The following is a 19,294-nucleotide window of genomic DNA, read 5'->3' as shown; positions in this document are numbered from 1 at the left end:
GAGTTAGCTTTATATGAAAGACATTTCAAAGAAGTGGACTACTTGGCCTTGATTTGAATATTGAATTCTCTGGCTGTTTTCTTTGACATTCCCATTTGCTCATGATATTTTAGAATTCCTAGCTTGTAATAGTTGATTGGAATAATCCAAAAGAGGATGATTGCAGCTGCGTGCTGGTCTTGCCTGTTTCTAGCTATACAGGAGGCTGAGATCTGAAGATCATCATTCAAAATCAGCCTGGGCAGGAAAGTACATGAGACTGTCATCTTCAATTAATAACCAAAATAGCCAGAAATGGAGGTGTGGCTCAAGTGGTAGAGTACTAATCTTGAGGAAAAGAAATTAGCTATTATTATTAATCTATTTTTTGTACCAAAGTTTTTTTCTTTATCATAGAGGTCTAGTAATTTATCAATAGACATGTACTGTATCTTTTGTAAAAAATTACTGTTTCCTATTGAGAATAAAACATTACAGAGAAAGTATGGTATAGACTTCAGTGCTGTTCAATGTAACTGTGGTGATGGAATTTTTTTGTGGTCCAGAATAATAACTATTAGGAACATTATAGCTATTGAGACTTGGCTTTTAGCTGGTTAACAGAGATTAAGGTCATTATTAAAATGTAATTAAGCTGTTTGGTATGTAGTAGACAAAACATGTATCGAGAAGAAACCTGGGTTTGATCCACTGCCCTATTCTTACCAGCTAATTTCTTGGTCTCTTCTCTTAGTTTGTCTCTTAATTAAACAAAACAAAAAACAAAGACAATTAAATTTATTTTGAAATCATTTATGATCGTCCAATGTGATTATACAAAGGCTTAGTACAGTGCCTGGCACACAGTAGACCCACAGTAACTTTAATAATAATAGCTAATATTTGTTGAAAACTTTCTAGTACTCAGGTACAAGGACTGATGCTTCTTCTAATCTCCATGGCAAGAACATGGAATAGATAATTTTAGCATTGAAATTTTATAAAGAATGGAACAGAGATTTTAGTTATATGCTTAATAATTTCAAAATTATTACTTAATAATTAGCCAAATCTAGGAGAGTGGTCCCCCGTATACAAATGTATACTGGTTCAAATTAGTTTGTGTACATACCAGTAAACAAACATTTGATTATTTAAAAAACTGTCCTCATACATATTTTAATATCCTGAGCTAGAACTTCCACAGTTTAATGTGCCCTTTATAGAGGAAAGCAAGTATGAGTTAGAATGAGGAATACTTTGTCAGAACTTGCTCAAGTGTAAGCATTTAAAGATAAGCCTTGCCTACTTGGCAGGCTTTTTAATGTAGAGGAAATATAAGGAGTAGGGCTAATTACAGAACACTGTAACTAGTGATCATCTGTGAAATGAACTGATCTCTGAGCTCAAGGACCCTTTCTTCTTTAATTTATGCCAATGTATTCAGTGGTCCAGACCTTCTAAACTTGAGGCCAGTATCACTTTTCAGGCACTCTGAATGACTAGGTGCTTGGGAAATAAAATAAACAGAGACTAAAACATTCTTACAAGATGTTATTAGTTTTAAAACTTTGAGTTTGTGGAGTTTATGTTTGGGTTATATTATGTTTGAGTCTGAGTTCATATTATGATTACTTTGTGTATTCAAAAAAGATCTATTTAGGAAACATGTTCATAGCACATTTTAATGAACTTTTACTTCCTATCTTGTTAATGAAGTTAATGATGCTAATGATGTTAATGATATAAAAATCTGTAGATTCTTGAAACAAAAATTCATCTCTAGCCTTTTCTGTATATATACACAGGGAAAATCAACCATTTTCAGAGATTCTAAAAAAAAGCAAGGCCATCAACACAGAATAGTCCAGCTTCAAATCTACAAATACTTTCTAATTTTGAAGTGTTTACTCTCAGACTATGATTATACCTATCCATATCTATCTATCTATCTATCTATCTATCTATCTATCTATCTATCTATCTATCTATCTATCTATCTTTTTTGTAATGCTGAGGTTTGAACCCAGAGTATCTTTCATGCTAAGATAGTGCACTACACCCTTAGCGTGGTTGCAATGGTTTAAAACATTTCAGAGTTTACAATTGTTTTCTTTATCATAATTTTCATTTTGGAGTACCTTGGATGAAGTTTTGTTGACATTAGGAACCAATAACCTCAGCTCATCACAGAACCTGTGACTAGACATAGGTCTTTATATACTCCTTTAAGTGTGACTTTCAAGGACAGTGCTATGACTAGTTAGTTTCCAAGATCATCATATTGTCTTGAATGTAAAATACTCTAATTTTTTCAGGAGACATAGCACCATATTTCCTTAAATCCACCTGGGAAATCATCAATGTGATATTTTAGAGAATATTAAATTTTAACATCAAGAGAACAATTTAGAACCATTCCCCTGCCCCCCAGTTACATTACTTTTGGGAACATTAAAAGAAAATACATCTGAGTATACTAAATCATTTGTCAGGAGCCTACCTTAAAAACAAATTTACACATTTGGGTCTGGATACATAAACAGAATGGAAAATGATGAAATGTTTAAGGTATGAACCAGCCTTCCTAATTTAACTTATGGTCTTTCTAATAAATACTTCCTTGAACATGAGCTTCACACATCATAAAACTTATTCACAGGCTTCATGCTGGCTTTCAAGGAACCATTTGTACAAGATATCCTTCTGAGGGTTAAACACATTCCAGAGTCCTGAGTTCAGAAGCAAAAAGACACAAAAGGGTTCTTTAAGGATTCATGAGTGGAGTGTGCTGATTTTCAAGATATTATTTCAAGAGTTTAGGATATTTTATCCACCTGTATTGAATTGAGCTTTTTTCCTTTGAAATGGTTTATCTAATCTTGAGGGCATCAGCAAATCATACCCTGGTTCTACCTACAAATACATCCTTTGGACCTCATTAACCCCCAAATCTGGTCCCTAATAAGGGAAAGGAAACTGAGAGGCAAGAAACATACAAACAAAAAAAAAGATTTCAAGTCTCTTTTCTTCCCTCTGGGGATGTTGTTCTTTTACTCTTTTTCTTCTTTTCCAATGAATTATGTATGTCTTGAATCTCAGAAAGAAGGTGTTCAAGAATAGTGGGGGCAGAGAAATGAGGGTAAAATATCATAGAGATTTGGTGTATTTATTATGTATGCGTGAATTAAAAAGAAAACCACACATACATGTGATTTTTGCTTGTTGACAAAGGTCTGTGAAAATGGTACCTAAAACCAAACTAACTGTTCTTTGCTCTATAAGAAAATCTCCATCTACAAGTAAACATATTTCACAACAAGAAAGGAGAACTTTGTATGACTCTTTTTTTCTGTTTGCAATGCAAATATATTTTGGAGGGCCATAACAGTTACTTGAGTGTTTTCACTTCTTATAGCATGTTCCTTAGAAATGGGTAAAGAGTAGGGCCATGTAGTGAAGGGTTGTAATCTGCTCAAGTGAATGGTAAAGAATGGCTTTGCTGGAAGGAGGTTTATTATAGGATTGAAAAAGGAATGTTTTTTTCTTGGTCATATAATGTAATCAGTTCTGGATTGCTGAGAATAGGAAGAAGAATGACTCAAGGAAAAGAAGAGTTTCTTCAAATGGCAACTTTTTCTATTTCAGTTCTCTACAACAATATTAAAGTCAGAGCTAATAGAAAATAGTTTATAATCAATTACAAACTACAAAAAGGCAAGGAAAGCAGGTATTCACTTGCTTTGAAACTGAGTATTAATAAAAAGAACAAAAATTTAAACATATACTAAACAATTAGAGATATATGCTAATTATAGATATATTTATTTGTTAATCATACACTTTTTTTTCAAATTTTTATTATCAAACTGATGTACAGAGTGGTTACAGTTTCATACATTGGGCATTGGATACATTTCTTGTACTGTTTGTTACCTTGTCCCTCATGCCCCCCTCCCACCTCCCCCTCTCCCTTCCCCCCACCCCCCGGAGGTGTTCAGTTCACTTACACCAAACAGTTTTGCAAGTATTGCTTTTGTAGTTGTTTGTCTTTTTTTTTACCCTGTGTCTCTCAAATTTGGTATTCCCTTTCAATTTCCTACTTCCAATACCAGTATACACAGTTTTGAATATACTCAGATAAGATTACAGAGATAGTGTAGGTACAACCACAGGAAGGTGATACAAGAACATCATCAATAATAGAAGCTACAGATACACATAGGACATTGAAAGTAGTTACAACTGTGATATAACCATTGTTTCCATAACATGGAGTTCATTTCACTTAGCATCATCTTATGTGTTCATAAGGGTATAGCTATTGGGCCTTGTGATGCTCTGCTATGACTTGCCTAAACCTGTACTAATTATTCCCAATAAGGGAGACCATAGAGTCCATGTTTCTTTGGGTCTGGCTCACTTCACTTAGTATAATTTTTTCCAAGTCCTTCCATTTCCTTACAAATGGGACAATGTCATTCTTTCTGATAGAGGCATAAAATTCCATTGTGTATATGTACCACATTTTCCTGATCCATTCGTCTACTGAGGGGCATCTGGGTTGGTTCTTAATCATACACTTTTGTACAAACCTCCTACATAATAATTTTCTCATTTTAGTTCTGTCACTTAGATATTGGGAGTTTTACATCTTAGTCACAACAATGAGTATAAATGTCTAAATTTTACAGGGAAGATATAATACAATTTTTTTAAAAACCTTTCATGTGTCTCATGTTGCATCAAAGTTTTCAATTTTCTGTGTTTGGAAATGCTTATATTCTAAATTTCAATAGTTAGCTTTTAAACTGTTTATTATAAAAGAACAGGACAGTGACCTCTTATTCTACAGGGAAGCATACTCTGGTGTTATGAATTCTACCCCTTATCTCTTTCCTTCTTCTTAAGTTTTTATTGTCTATTATTGGACCTTTCCCAGGCCAAGGCCATTATGCAATATAGAAAGTTGACTCTTTTGTTCTCTTTGTCAGATAAATGGGAAACCCAAGGCAAAGGGGCTCACAGAGAAGAGAAACTACAGAAAGAGGAAAAAAGGTGTTGAGATTATACATGTAGACTTGTAGACTTGCAGAAGATCACAATAGCTCAATAGCTAGTATATATGAACACATAAGATAATGCTAGGTGAAATGAACTCCAAGTTATAGAATTAAGTGGTTAATCATTGTCGCTATTTTCAGTGTGCCATGTGAAATGATACCCTTTTATTTTGTCTTTCTTCCCCAGAGTTTTTCCCCTGATGTCACTGTTACTGATCTTGGCACCCTGGCTATTGTACATATGTGTATTGGAACTAGGGAAGGGAAAGGGAACATCAAAATGGAGACGCAAAGGGTAAAAAACGAACCAATGCACCAGCAACACTTACAAAACTATATGATGTAAACCAATTGTACAACTCATGGGAGTGGGGAAGGGGGAGAAAAATGAGGGAGGAGTTAACTAGTTGGATATGAAATGTACTCACTGCCTTACATATGAAACTGCAACCCCTTTGTACATCACTTGGGCAATAAATAAATTTAAAAAATTATATTCATTTGAATAAAATCTGCTGCAATGCCACACAATTTAAAACATTGAATAAAAATTGTGGTAATTGTTTCCTCATTTCTCTGACTTGTAGAAAGCTTATCTGGGAGACAGATGAAGTGGTTTTACTTGTGCTCTTTGCTGAGAGGACTTTCTTACCTAAAGTTTAAGGACCAAGAATGACACTTGAATTATGTCTGAGTTTGTCCTTTTTCCTTCTCTGTTGCCTAATAATTTTAACTATACCAATGGTAAACTAATTTCAGTTTCCAAAACTTATTTTATATTTTAATAATTTTTCTATGTGTGCAGAATTTCTTTCCTTTGAATCTTTTCCTGGACAATTGTTTAGTTCTTCAAACCCATCTCTAGCATCATTTCCTTATTTCTCCAAGTCGCTTATTCTATGGTACCATTAACTTTCAATGCAGTCTTATTGTGGTTAATATATTACCCTTGTTTTATGCCTATTCTTTACTAGACTGATATGTTCCAAGACAGAGTTCATGCCATTTTTAACCTTCCTTATAATTTTCTTATGAGTCCTTAGCACAAAAATGTACCCAGTATACTTACAGCTGAATAAGTAATTATGAGGAATGATTATTAAGTACTATGTCTGGTGACTGTCTCATGATCAGTACCATGAATGATGATCATTGTTTCTTCTTATTTGCTCTCAATACCTAGGCTGGAAGATGAAGGAAAGTGGGCTGTATCTCAGTTCCTAATTTTAAAAGCACTGCATCCTTCTCATTAAGGAAAGATTAGGCAAGGAGCTTCACTGCCAGGATTAAAATTCAAAACCCTTTCACAAATGCAACCCATGTAAGTTCTACCAGGTTATATTATTGTTCAAAAAGAATCCAAGAACAGTGAAATAGGTATCAAATTCTGCAGGCAAAAAACCAAAGAACCAAGATTCCAAAAATGGCCCACTAATGTTTTCTTTTGTCCATTAACTGTACAGCTTGAAAATATATTTTAAAAATCTGATCTTGTTTGAAACCATTGAAATATTTTCCAGTGTCCACACAGTAGCAAGCTCTCCTATTATTCATGATTAGGGCCTGTCATTGCAATTGTATTTTTTTCCATTACTTAACTGAGTTTACTATCATTTCCATTTTGATAGCAAAACAAGCCCTAAAATTTTACTTTCCATGTGATATTAGTGGAGGAATGTGGCTATATCATTTTATTAAACTGCTTACAGTTGTAATCGGTAATAATGAAATGCTGCCTTTTACATCCTAAAGTCATCTAAAAAAGAATCTGAAGGAAATAAAAGTAAAACCTAACAAGATTATAAAATCAAGACAGAGTGAAGGGAAAAATATTTGGGATGCCAAAATAGATCTAAAATATATTTAAAAAATGATACAGTCAAGACAATGCAATTTGACCCAGACAAGTGTTATGAAGTTATGTAATAGGAGACTACTTGAAGAATCTGGAAGTACATTCTTTGGAGGAAAGCAGAGAAAAACCTCTGTTTTCTCTAAATACTCACAGCTATGCAATCACCTAGCGGGGGAAATGATGGTTTACACACAAAATCCTAGAACAAAACCATGTCATCTCTCAGAACATTGAGATGTAGCAAATAGAAGAATTTAGTGCTTGACGAAATTGGTCTATGCTTAAAGACAAAAGGGGATATACTACCATACTCTATGATTGATCATTATAGGAAAAGGTGAGATTATCTGATTCAAGTTATTAAACAAGCAAGACCTCTTGCCCAGTGTTACAGTATTCACCACAATGGTCACTTGTTGATGCAATTCAATGATTTTAATTAACAGTAGTAAAACAAAACAAAACAAACCCCATAATGAAACAATTTAGGAAACTTGCTAGTGTGTTTGTAGAAGCCAAGCTTCTAACAAATTCTTAAAAGATCATTGCGTTTGGGAGGAAAACTGTGAGAAAAACAAGGGAAGAGATGACACTGTTCAAAAATAAATGTACTTATTACCTGACTTATGCAACTGTAACTCTTCTGTAAATCACCTTTACAAGAATAATTTAAAAACATATATTGTGTTTGTTAAAGTTTTCCTTTACCCCACAGACTATTCAGTTACAATTCACCAGGTCATATATACAGAGACTAAGACAGAGACAGAGACAAAGACAGAGAGAGACAGAGACAGAGAGAGACAGAGGAAGAGTAAACAAAAAACTCCTCTCATGATCACCATTGATACAACTTGGGCTCTATTATTTTATATTCTAAAAATTATATTTAAAATGTCTAAGTATTTTTTTCTCTTAGCTCAAAACTAAATCCGTTTTCCTTGCCTCTTCCACCACCTCCAAACCATTATTTGTAGTGTTTCCTTGAACATTATTATTGGCTATAGATGTACTGAAGACTTGTATAAACTTTTCACATGAAAATGCACCTGTGCCAGTGCAAGAATACACATACTTGCATATGTAATGCTGTGTTTGCCTTCTCATGGGCACAGTGATCCCAGAATTCCATCTCTAGATACCAGGTGAGGGATTGAACTTAGTGCTGTTCTGGCCTTAGACACCTTGTTAAGAAGGGAAAATCTGCCCCTGGTTCATTCTGTTTCACTGTAGGGAAGTATTTGTGGAATATATGTTGAGTATAAGATTTAACCCTAGGTGAAAGAAATATAAGTCTGTTACATTTGTATTTTTATTTTAGTTTTTAAATTTTTATTGCTGTCCCAGGGTTTGAACACTGAGCCTGGGTGCTACTTTATACCTACTTCTTTACAACTTCTAGAACTGCTCTGTCCTTTGCATTGTTTACCCAAATGATCTGTGTTGGTGATATTTAAAATTATTCTTTTAACTGCCAAAACATGAAAGCTTGATTTTGTTGCTAGGCTTAATTCCTACTGTAAAAACCTTACAAAATAAGAAAGAGATGGACATGCTAATTAACCAAATTTGATACACAGTTCATACATGTACCAAAATTTTTACATCATACCCCAAAATATGTGTCATTAAACTAATAGCAAATAGTTTTTTTTTTCTTTTAAGATTTGTATTAGAGTTTAAAAGACATTGAAGACCACAGCAGGGTTACCTGGCCAAAACAATTCTTCTTGGAGTTTCATTCTAGCCTCATGGGAAAAGCATCTTTTCTTCAACCAATCAGCTTCAAATTCACTAAGATGCTCATTGGGCCAAGTGATGTAAACCTTATAAAACAGAAAGGAAATGTCACCTACTTTTACTATGTGCTAGTGTTTGTTTTGGTTCTCTACTATTGTTCGGTTTCTAAGTATTATTTAATTCAGGACTGCAATTTGCCCTCTTGCGGTGAGCAAGTCAAGGGGCTATATCTGAGGTGCAGGCCAATAAAATACATGTAAGAAGTGGAATTCACAAGTTCTTATTCCATATCCCCTAAAACTGTGTACCCAAAATTCTTGTGATAAAGTGTTAATATTAACAGTGAAAACAGGGAATAAAGTCCTCAGGTTAGAAGGGCAACAAGAATTTTCATGATTATGTTTGCTCATGTGATAAGAACTGTAGGAAATCTGGAAGAAAGAAAATAGTGGCTATATCTGGTTGATTTTCGAGAGCAATACATTCAGGGTAAGCCACACACACATGTATCAGTGGATAACTGACTAAAACAATAATTAGTACTATACTTTGAGTGTTCCCTATGTGCCAAACAGTGTGTTAAACATTTTAATCTCATTGAATCCTGAACAACTATCACAAATAGACTTTGTTAGTACCTTCACTGATTTCATAGGTGAGTAAATTGAGTCTCAGAAGCAAACTGTCACTCCCTGGAAGAATAATGAGCAACCTGTAGTAGTAATAATTGTAGCAGATGCTCTTAATTGCTGAGCCTGCTTACTTTGTTCAATGTACTCTATAGACATGGACATACAAATGGTTATACATCCAACCAAATGCAAGAACAAATTTTTTTTTAATGATTGAAGAGTCCTTTTAGCTAATGTGAAAGACATGGAAGAGACAACTTAAAGGTGATTACCTTTTTTCTGTCAAACACCAAGCCTTTAATACTAATGTTCACATCAAGAGCTTCCAGAAGCAATTTCCGAGCCTTAGCAGAATCCAGATAACAATCAGAGCACTGGCAGTTGTCTCTCAGCCACACAGCTGGGTAGAGGGACTCTGCCCCATCATGCCAGAAGATCTGCAGCAAATGAGCCCCGTCCAGTGCTTCCGCCTTTTGGATGAAGCAGTGCATGTTTCTGGTCTCTGGGGATAGATCTTGTCAGCTACTTACTACAACAAATCAGTGTTAAAAGCAATAGACAGGCAGATTGAATCTGAACTTGACCTCTAAAGAGTGAACAGTTGAAGTGGACTCTGGCCTCTGCTTTTGACTCAGCAGCTGTGGCTGTGGTTTGACTTATCAATCTCGGGACCTTTGCTCAGGGTAGAGACTTTCACAGGCTGTAAACAGAAACACTGTGGCTAAAAGTAAATAAGCTAAAAATGCTGAATCAGGATCCAGATGAAAAGAATTCTTTGTTTATCCTCCCAGAAATTTTAGATAAGGCCAGATCCAATAACATGTACACTTTCATAAATATGCTTGCATAAAAGCTCTGGAATGTTTAAGGGAGAAAAACAAGCTCCACCAACTAAAATTTTAATTGATGCCAATTATTTATGGCTTTTGAAACAAAATGCTTATATGATACTAAAGTAGTAAGTTCGTTCTGATGAAGGAATGCTAATGCATCTTATTTTATTTGAAAGTGTACTCTAACTCAGAACCCAGAGTTATTTTTGTTCTAGCCTATATTTTTTTAAACTTATTTTCTCAATAAAATATAAAAGTCTGTAGGTTATGCAAGGAATTTTTTTGTTTGTCCTTTGAGATTTTCCTGCCTTGATGCACAGTATTGGGAATCCCAATCTGAGCAAATAAGGAAGAAAAAGAAATAAAAGTCATTGAAATCTTAAAGAAAAAGTCAAAAGTCAAATTGTCTCTCTTAGTTCATGAGTAAATAATGAGTAAATAATAAAATGAACTGATGGAAGAGATAAGTTAATAGAATGGTACATTAAACTTACAGATTAGGAGAAATAAAAGTTAAAATATCCCTTACATCAATGTGGCTTACAAATTTATATCAAAATTACAATGAAATAAAGAGAACTAGAACAGTCATGCATTCAATGGAGTCACAACAATCCATGGAGAGCCAGAGCAACCACAGAAAGAAAAACAAAAGCTTCACACTATCTAATCTCAAAACACACTACAAATTTAGTAGCAATATAAAGTAGCAGTGGTAATAAGTGAAGCATGGTGCTGACCTAAGGCAGACATATAAACTAATGGTACAGAAGAATGAAATCAGGAGTAAATTCATGCACTCAGTGTCACTTGGTCTTTTGACAAAATTTCCAAGAAAGGAAATGATGAAAGGACAGTTCCTTCAATAAATAGTATGGGGAAAACTGGATATCTATTTGCATAAAAATAACACTATAGTTTTCTTCCACAGCCCAAGTACAAAGCAGCTCAAAATAGAGTAAAGATATACAAGTAAAGCATGAAATTGTGAAACTATTAGAAGAAATGACAGGGTCAGTGATCCATGATATATGCATATACATATATATATATTTCAATCTCATATACACACATATCTCATATATATACACATGTAGATATACACATGTGTCATATATACATATGTGTATATATGCACACATACATATGTATCTATACACATATATGAAATTTAAACAATTCAATAGGAAAGGAAATTGGAGCAGGACATAAGTAGATATTTTTTCAAAGAATGACATACATATTTTCAACAGGTCTGTAAGAAATGCTGTGTTATTATCAGAGAAACACAAACCCAAACCATCATGAGACATCATCTGACACATTTATGGGGGTTTAAAAGAACACTAAGTGTTGTTGTAGATGGAAAATAGGAAACTCTTGTACATTTTAGGAGGAGAATGGTAATTGATACCACCCTTATAGAAAACTACATGAAGCTTCCTCTAAAATTTAAGAACAGAGCTTATTGATTGGCATCCAAAGGAAATGAAGCCATTGTGTTGATGAGATATTTGCACTTCCACACTTACTGCAACTTCATTCACAATAAGCAAGATAATCAACCTAAGTGTCCACAGATGCATGGATAAATAAAGAAAATGTGAGATGCTGGGTGCTGGTGGTTCACACCTATAATCCTAGTTTTTCAGCAGGCTGAGATCTGAGCATCAGGGTTCAAACTCAGCCAGGACAGGTAAGTCCATGAGATCTTATTTTCAATTAACTACCAGAAAACCAGAAATGGTGCTGTGGCTCAAAGTGGTAGAGTGCTGCCTTGAGTGAAAAGGCTTAGGGACAGCACCCAGGGCCATGAATTTAAGACCCATGACGGACAAAAAAAAAAAAAAAAAAAAAAAAAAAAAAAAGAAAAGAAAAAAATAAAAGAAAACCAAAATGCACAATGTAAGATACTTGATTCTAGTACCTGGGGTATTTTATATATATTTGTCAGCATTAGGGAAGGGAAACATCAAAATGGTGAGACAAAGGGTAAAAAGTGAACCATTGCAAAAGCAATACTTATAAGACAATATGTTATAAGCTAACTGTACAACTCGGGGGGCTTAGGGAGGAGGAAAGGTGGGATAAAAAAGAGGGAGGGGATAACAAGTTGGACAAGAAATGTGCTCACTACCTAATATATGTAACTTTAACCCCTCTGTACTTCAACTTGACAATAAAATAAAAAATAAATACTATTTATAAGTAATTGTAATTATAGTTATTAGTAATTACTAGTATCAATTCTACTATTATTTATAATATGTATATTCTACTAAAAGTAATAGAATTCTACTGTTATAAGTAGTAATATAATTAATAATGCTAGTAATTATTAATAGAGATACTTATAGAATTCATAGTAAAATAACTAAATTAATAATTAAAGACAAACTAATGGTAAAATGATAAACATAGATTTAATAATTTGTGTTTACAGAATGCTTTCTTTATGCCATTCACCTTTTTTTTTTTTTTTTTTTCCAGTCCTGGGCCTTGGACTCAGGGCCTAGCACTGTCCCTGGCTTCCTTTTGCTCAATGCTAGCACTCTGCCACTTGAGCCATAGCGCCACTTCTGGCCGTTTTCTGTATATGTGGTGCTGGGGAATCGAACCCAGGGCCTCATGTATAAGAGGCAAGCTCTCTTGCCACTAGGCCATATCCACAGCCCGCCATTCACCTTTTGTATCCAAGAATCCCTGGGGAGAGGGAAGATGGCGCAGCCACAGTAGGGAGGTACCCCAACTCACTCCAACTGAATAGCGAGCTGGGAACTCCAGCACCCAACACCCCATCAAGAACCCAGCAAACCCAGCAGCCAGAAGCAACAGAGAAAGGCAGGAAATGAAAAAGAACAAAAAAAAGAAGAGCCTATAACCTGCACAGAGCCGGAAAATCTCCGGGGTACAACACCCCCCCCCCCCCGCCCCCCGGCCAACCCTGGCCCAAACAGGGCCAGGCTACGAAAGGGGACCGGCGCCAACAAACTGACTGCCAAAAAGTCATGCCAGGAGCTCAGTGTCCGAACAGCAAGAGCTCCACGGACCCCAGACAGAGTGCAGACCACCGAGACAGATGGCAGCAGTGAAGGACTAGAGGTGCGGGGACCGAACGGCTGGGATCAGACGTAAGCAGCAGGGGAACCCAAGGTGCAGACAGGGAGAGCCGGGGCCACCACCACCAAACGACCGATCGCTACACCCCAGCACCACAGCCCCGAAAAATCCACAGCAGCGCGGGACACACACTCAACCCAGGACCAGTAAGTTCCCCATTAACGCCCCCCCAAATGAGAGACCAGCTCTAGCAGAGACCCAAACCCTACAAATAAGCTAGAGCTCCCTTCCTCCCCCTCCCCGAGGGAATAAAGCAGCTCCATAGCTGGCAGCGCTAAGACCTCTGGGAGGACGCAGGAACTAACAGAGGTGGAGCAGCACCAAGGCATCCCCCCCCCAAGCCCCAGCAGAGCCGCCTGCACCTAGCCGCACCAGCCCTGCCCCCTCCCCAGCAGGGGCCCGGGGACTGGTAGGCTTTGGAAGCCCCAGGCTTGCTGGTGAGCAACACCAGCACAGCAGGGTCACCTGGGCCCAAACACATGCCCTCCTCACAGCAGAGGCACAGAGAGTCTGCGGGCACCAACCCGTGCCCGGACACTTGATCCTGCAGGGGCCCATGCATACTGCCCCCCACAACAAATTTGTGAGGGGACACAAGCACCCTCCAACAACTTGGGCAACTCATCCCCAAAGGAAGCACTAGAGTGCACACGCACATGCCCCCTGGAGGGCCAGCGTGGGCCAGCGTGCTAGCCCCCCAGCAGGAGGACCTCTTGCCCAAACCCTCGCGGGAGCGCAAAAGCGGGCACAAATGAGGGTGACCACCTCAGCAACAATTGAGAAGGTCATGCTCACCCATTTTGTAGTAAGGTTCAACAGCCAAACTCAAACCCAGAGCCAGGACACAAGTCTCCCACTGATGGACCAGCAGGAACCAATACAAAGCCAACCCAGGGAAGCTACCCACAGATCTCCAGATGTGCAAATCACAAAGAAATGTAACAAATTTCATCAAAGGGCAAGCCAACTTGCCAGCTCCAAAAAGCAGCAAGACTGAAGAGGAGATGGAGAATAAAAAAACAACTGAGGCTATGTTAGCAGAAATGATGGAAAGCCTCAGAAACGAAATCAGAAAACAATTCCAGGAGTTTAGAGTGGAAGTCTCAAAGAACATCCAGGAAGTCAAGAAAGAAATGGAAGCAAAAATGGATATAGTGCAAACCTCTGTTAAAGAAGACCTTAACATCCTGAGAAGTGAAATGCATGAAAAAATAGATTTAAAATACAACTCTTTAATGGAAGAAATTTCCACGATCAGAGCTGATCTGGCAACCATAAATAGCTCTCTGACATCCATAAACTCCGCAATTGAATCCACAGCACAAAGAATTGACCATATTATAGCCAGAATCTCTCTCTTGGATGATGATGCAGCCGATAAAGTCCAGAAAATTACCACACTCCAAGAAACAGTAAAGCTCCAGGGCAGACTAACCCAGGAGCTAGTGGACAAAGACAAGAGATATAATCTGTGCATAATTGGAATAGAAGGAGCCAAATACCAGAGCAGAGGGCTTCAACATATTTTCAATAAGGTTATTGAAGAAAACTCCCCCTGTCTCACAAGGGACCCCATCCAGGTAACCGAAGCCTATAGGACACCTGGCAGACCAGATCCTAGAAAAGCCACGCCAAGGCACATAATATTCAAGACTTCAGATCTCAAGAATAAAGAGCAAATTTTGAATGCAGCCAAAGCGAAGAAAGAAATTTATTACAATGGGAAGAGGATCCAAATAACAGCAGACCTCTCCACACAAACCTACTACCACACGAAGAGAATGGAAGAACATCATCCAAGTCCTACAGGCCAACCACTCCCAACCTAGAATAAAATATCCAGCGAAGCTGGAGTTCATATTCAAGGGGAAAACCAGATCTTTCCATAGCAAAGAGGAGCTAAAGGAGTATGTGAATAAAAAACCACCCCTACAGCGAATTCTAAGAGAGGAATCCCACCCAACAGAAATCATTCAGGACACACAGACAGAAACAGAAAGAAACTACAATAGCCAGAGCCCAACAGAAAGAGCAGCTCACTAAAGACAAGAAAAAGAGGAAAAACAGCCCAATAAGAAAATGGAAGGAGAAAAAACTCTCTTATCCTTGATCTCTTTGAATATAAATGGTATAAACTCTCCGATAAAGAGGAGCAGACTGGGCTGGGGATATAGCCTAGTGGCAAGAGTGCCTGCCTCGGATACACGAGGCCCTAGGTTCGATTCCCCAGCACCACATATACAGAAAACGGCCAGAAGCGGCGCTGTGGCTCAAGTGGCGGAGTGCTAGCCTTGAGCGGGAAGAAGCCAGGGACAGTGCTCAGGCCCTGAGTCCAAGGCCCAGGACTGGCCAAAAAAAAAAAAAAAGAGGAGCAGACTGGCAGAATGGATCCGCAAACAAAAAGTTGCCATCTGTTGTCTACAAGAGAACCACCTTACAGCAAGGGATAAAAACAGTCTCTGAATGAAAGGATGGAGCAAGATCTTTCAAGCAAACTCACCTGCCAAAACAGCAGGAGTAGCCATCCTGATCTCAGACAAGCTGGACTTCTCATTAAAATCAACTCAAAAAGACAAAGAAGGTAATTACATTTTAATACAAGGAAAAATCCAGAATCAAGACATCACGGTGATAAATTTATACTCACCGAACAAAAGAGGCCCTACACATGTCAAGCATATTCTCACAGAACTACAGAACAAGACAGACCCAAACACAATCATAGTAGGTGTCTTTAATACCCCACTCTTTCCAAGAGACAGATCCAACACCCAGAGGATTAGCAAGGGAGCTGAGGACCTAAGTAACACCATATCCCAAATGGATCTGACAGATCTATACAGAATCTTCCACCCTACAGAGACCCAATACCTTCTTCTCAGCAGCCCATGGATCATACTCCAAAATAGACCATGTCATAGCCCACACAAAGAACCTCAGCAAATACAAAAGTATTGACGTCATCCCATGTATTATATTTGACCACAGTGGATTAAAGATAACCCTCAATAACAATGGTTACCACAGAGGCTATACACATTCTTGGAGGCTAAACCCCACACTGTTATCCAACATTGGGCCACAGACCAAATTAAAGATGAAATTAACGAATTCATAAGCCACAATGACAATGAAAATACATCACAAAGAAACCTATGGGACACAGCTAAGGCAGTACTGAGGGGCAAGAACATCACCCTCAGCACTCACATTAAAAGAATGGAAACAGAGCAGGTGAATAACCTCACAATGAAACTAAAACAACTGGAGAAACAAGAAATGATCAAATCTAAAATGACTAGGAGGAGAGAGATCACAAAGATTAAAGAAGAGGTAAATCTGATTGAAAATAGAAAGGCCATTCAACAAATAAATAAGACTAAACGCTGGTTCTTTGAGAAAATAAATAAAATTGACAGACCCCTTGCAAGACTTACAAAAAAAAAAAAAAAAAGAAGAGAAGAGACTCATATATGTAAAATCAGGGACTCCACTGGAAAAATAACAAGTACACATGATATTCAAACAATCATAAGGAACTATTTCCAGAACCTCTACTCACGAAAAAACAATAATTTTACAGAAATGGATCAATTCTTAGAGAACTATAAACTGCCTAAACTGAACCAAGAAGAAATAAATCAACTAAATAAACCAATAACTTACAGCAAGATAAAGGGGGTAATCAAGAACCTTCCAACAAAGAAAAGCCCAGGCCCAGATGGATTCACCAATGAATTCTATAAAACCTTTAGTGAGGAGCTAATACCAATACTCCTCAAACTCTTCCACAAAATAGAAACAGAGGGAGAAATCCCAAACTCGTTCTTTGAAGCTAATCTCATACTCATTCCTAAACCAGGCAAAGACCCAACAAAAAAAGAGAACTACAGACCAATATCACTAATGAACACAGACGCAAAGCTCCTCAATAAAATATTAGCTAACAGGATCCAGAAACTGATCAAGAAAATTATACATCATGACCAAGTAGGCTTCATCCCATAGTCACAAGGATGGTTCAACATCCGTAAATCAATCAATGTAATTCACCACATAAACAGAACTAAAATCAAGAATCGCATTGCTATCTCAGTCGATGCCCATAAAGCCTTTGACAAAATACAACATCCATACTTATTAAAAGCTCTGGAGAGAACAGGAATAGATGGAACATTCCTCAAAATAATAAAAGACATATACAACAGACCTACTGCTAACATCATATTAAATGGAGAGAAACTTAAATCATTCCCCCTAAACTCAGGAACAAGACAAGGATGCCCACTCTCCCCACTTCTTTTCAACATAGTGCTGGAATCCCTAGCCATAGTAATAAGGCAAGAGGAGGACATCAAAGGATCCACATTGGCAAGGAAGAAATCAAGCTATCCCTATTCGCAGACGACATGATCTTATATCTGAAGGACCCAAAAAACTCAGTCCCCAAACTCCTACACCTAATAAACCATTTTGGCAAAGTAGCAGGATACAAAATCAATCCACAAAAGTCAGCAGCTTTTCTGTACACCAGCAATGTACAAGCAGAAAAGGAAATTATGGAAACAATTCCATTTACAGTAGCAAAAAAAAAAAAGTTCCTAGGGATCAACCTAACCAAGGACGTGATGGACCTATTTAATGAGAACTATAAAAATCTAATAAGGGAAATCAAAGAAGACACAAGGAGATGGAAAGACCTCCCATGCTCATGGGTAGGCAGAATCAATATAGTGAAAATGGCCATATTGCCCAAATTGTTATACAAATTCAATGCAATCCCTATCAAAAATCCCAGTTACATTCTTCACTGAAATAGAGAAAGCAATCCATGAATTCATATGGAACAGCAAAAGACCTAGAATAGCCAAAGCAATTCTAGGCAAAAAAAGCAGTGCAGGAGGTATCACAATACCAGACTTCAAGTTCTACTATAGGGCCATCATAACAAAAACATCCTGGTATTGTTATAAAATCAAACTGGAAGACCAATGGATCAGAATTGAAGATCCAGAAATAAAACCGCACTCTTACAGTCAGCTGATATTCGACAAAGGAGCTAAAGACATACAATGCAATAAACATAGCCTCTTCAACTACTGGTGCTGGGAGAACTGGGCAGCCGTATGCAGAAAACTTAAAGTAGACCCAAGCCTATCACCATGCACCAAGATCAACTCAAAATGGATCAAGGACTTCAACATCAGACCTGAATCCTTGAAACTACTGAAGGACAGAGTAGGAAAGATGCTAGAACTTATAGGCACAGGAAGGAACTTCCTGAATATAGTCCCAGGGGCACAACAAATAGGGGAAAGACTTGACAAATGGGACTACTACAAATTAAAAAGTTTCTGCACAGCTAAGGACATAGCCACCAAAATAGAAAGACAGCCAACCATCCGGGAAAGGATCTTTACCAGCCCAGCAACAGACAAAGGCCTAATATCTGTCATCTACAGAGAACTCAAAAAACTAAGCCCCCCCACCAAGCCCAGTAAACCAATTAGGAAATAGGCAAAGGAGCTAAAGAGAGACTTCACAAGAGAAGAGATAAAAATGTCAAAGAAACATATTAGGAAATGTTCAACATCCTTGGTAGTAAAGGAAATGCAAATAAAAACAACCCTGACATATCACCTCACTCCAGTTAGAATGGCCTATACTCTGAACTAAGGCAACAACAAATGCTGGAGGGGGTGCGGGGAAAGAGGAACCCTTCTCCATTGTTGGTGGGAGTGCAAATTAGTACAACCATTTTGGAGAACAGTATGGAGGTTTCTCTAAAAGCTCAATACCCTACCCTATGACCCAGCCATACCACTCCTAGGCATCTATCCTGAACAGCAGGTCCCAAGATATCAAAAAGACATTTGCACTTCCATATTTATCGCTGCACAATTCACAATAGCCAAAATATGGAATCAACCCAGATGCCCCTCCACAGATGAATGGATCCAAAAAATGGTACCTGTACACAATGGAATACTACATAGCGATTAGGAATGGTGAAATACTGTTTTCACAGGGAAATGGTCAGAACTTGAACAAATAATGTTGAGCAAGACAAGC

At 37.5% G+C, this 19,294-nt stretch overlaps 1 protein-coding gene across 2 annotated transcripts in view; it reads right to left on the bottom strand.

Moving 5' to 3' along the window:
* Positions 1-19,294, bottom strand: part of Bbox1 (gamma-butyrobetaine hydroxylase 1) — a 59,044-nt gene that overhangs the window by 35,229 nt on the left and 4,521 nt on the right. Inside the window, exons 2-3 of one of the 2 annotated variants that reach the window (XM_048360140.1) lie at positions 9,542-9,791; positions 8,609-8,723 (exon numbers count right to left, since the gene is read on the bottom strand). In XM_048360140.1, coding sequence (XP_048216097.1) covers positions 8,609-8,723; positions 9,542-9,760 — 334 coding nt within the window. In that variant the 5' untranslated portion in view covers positions 9,761-9,791. Of the gene's footprint in view, positions 1-8,608; positions 8,724-9,541; positions 9,795-19,294 lie in introns of both variants that reach the window. The other variant, XM_048360139.1, reaches the window with a different exon arrangement.

This window comes from Perognathus longimembris, chromosome 13 (assembly GCF_023159225.1).
Source record: "Perognathus longimembris pacificus isolate PPM17 chromosome 13, ASM2315922v1, whole genome shotgun sequence".
NCBI lineage: Eukaryota > Metazoa > Chordata > Mammalia > Rodentia > Heteromyidae > Perognathus > Perognathus longimembris.
This window is presented reverse-complemented; position numbering and strand designations above follow the sequence as displayed.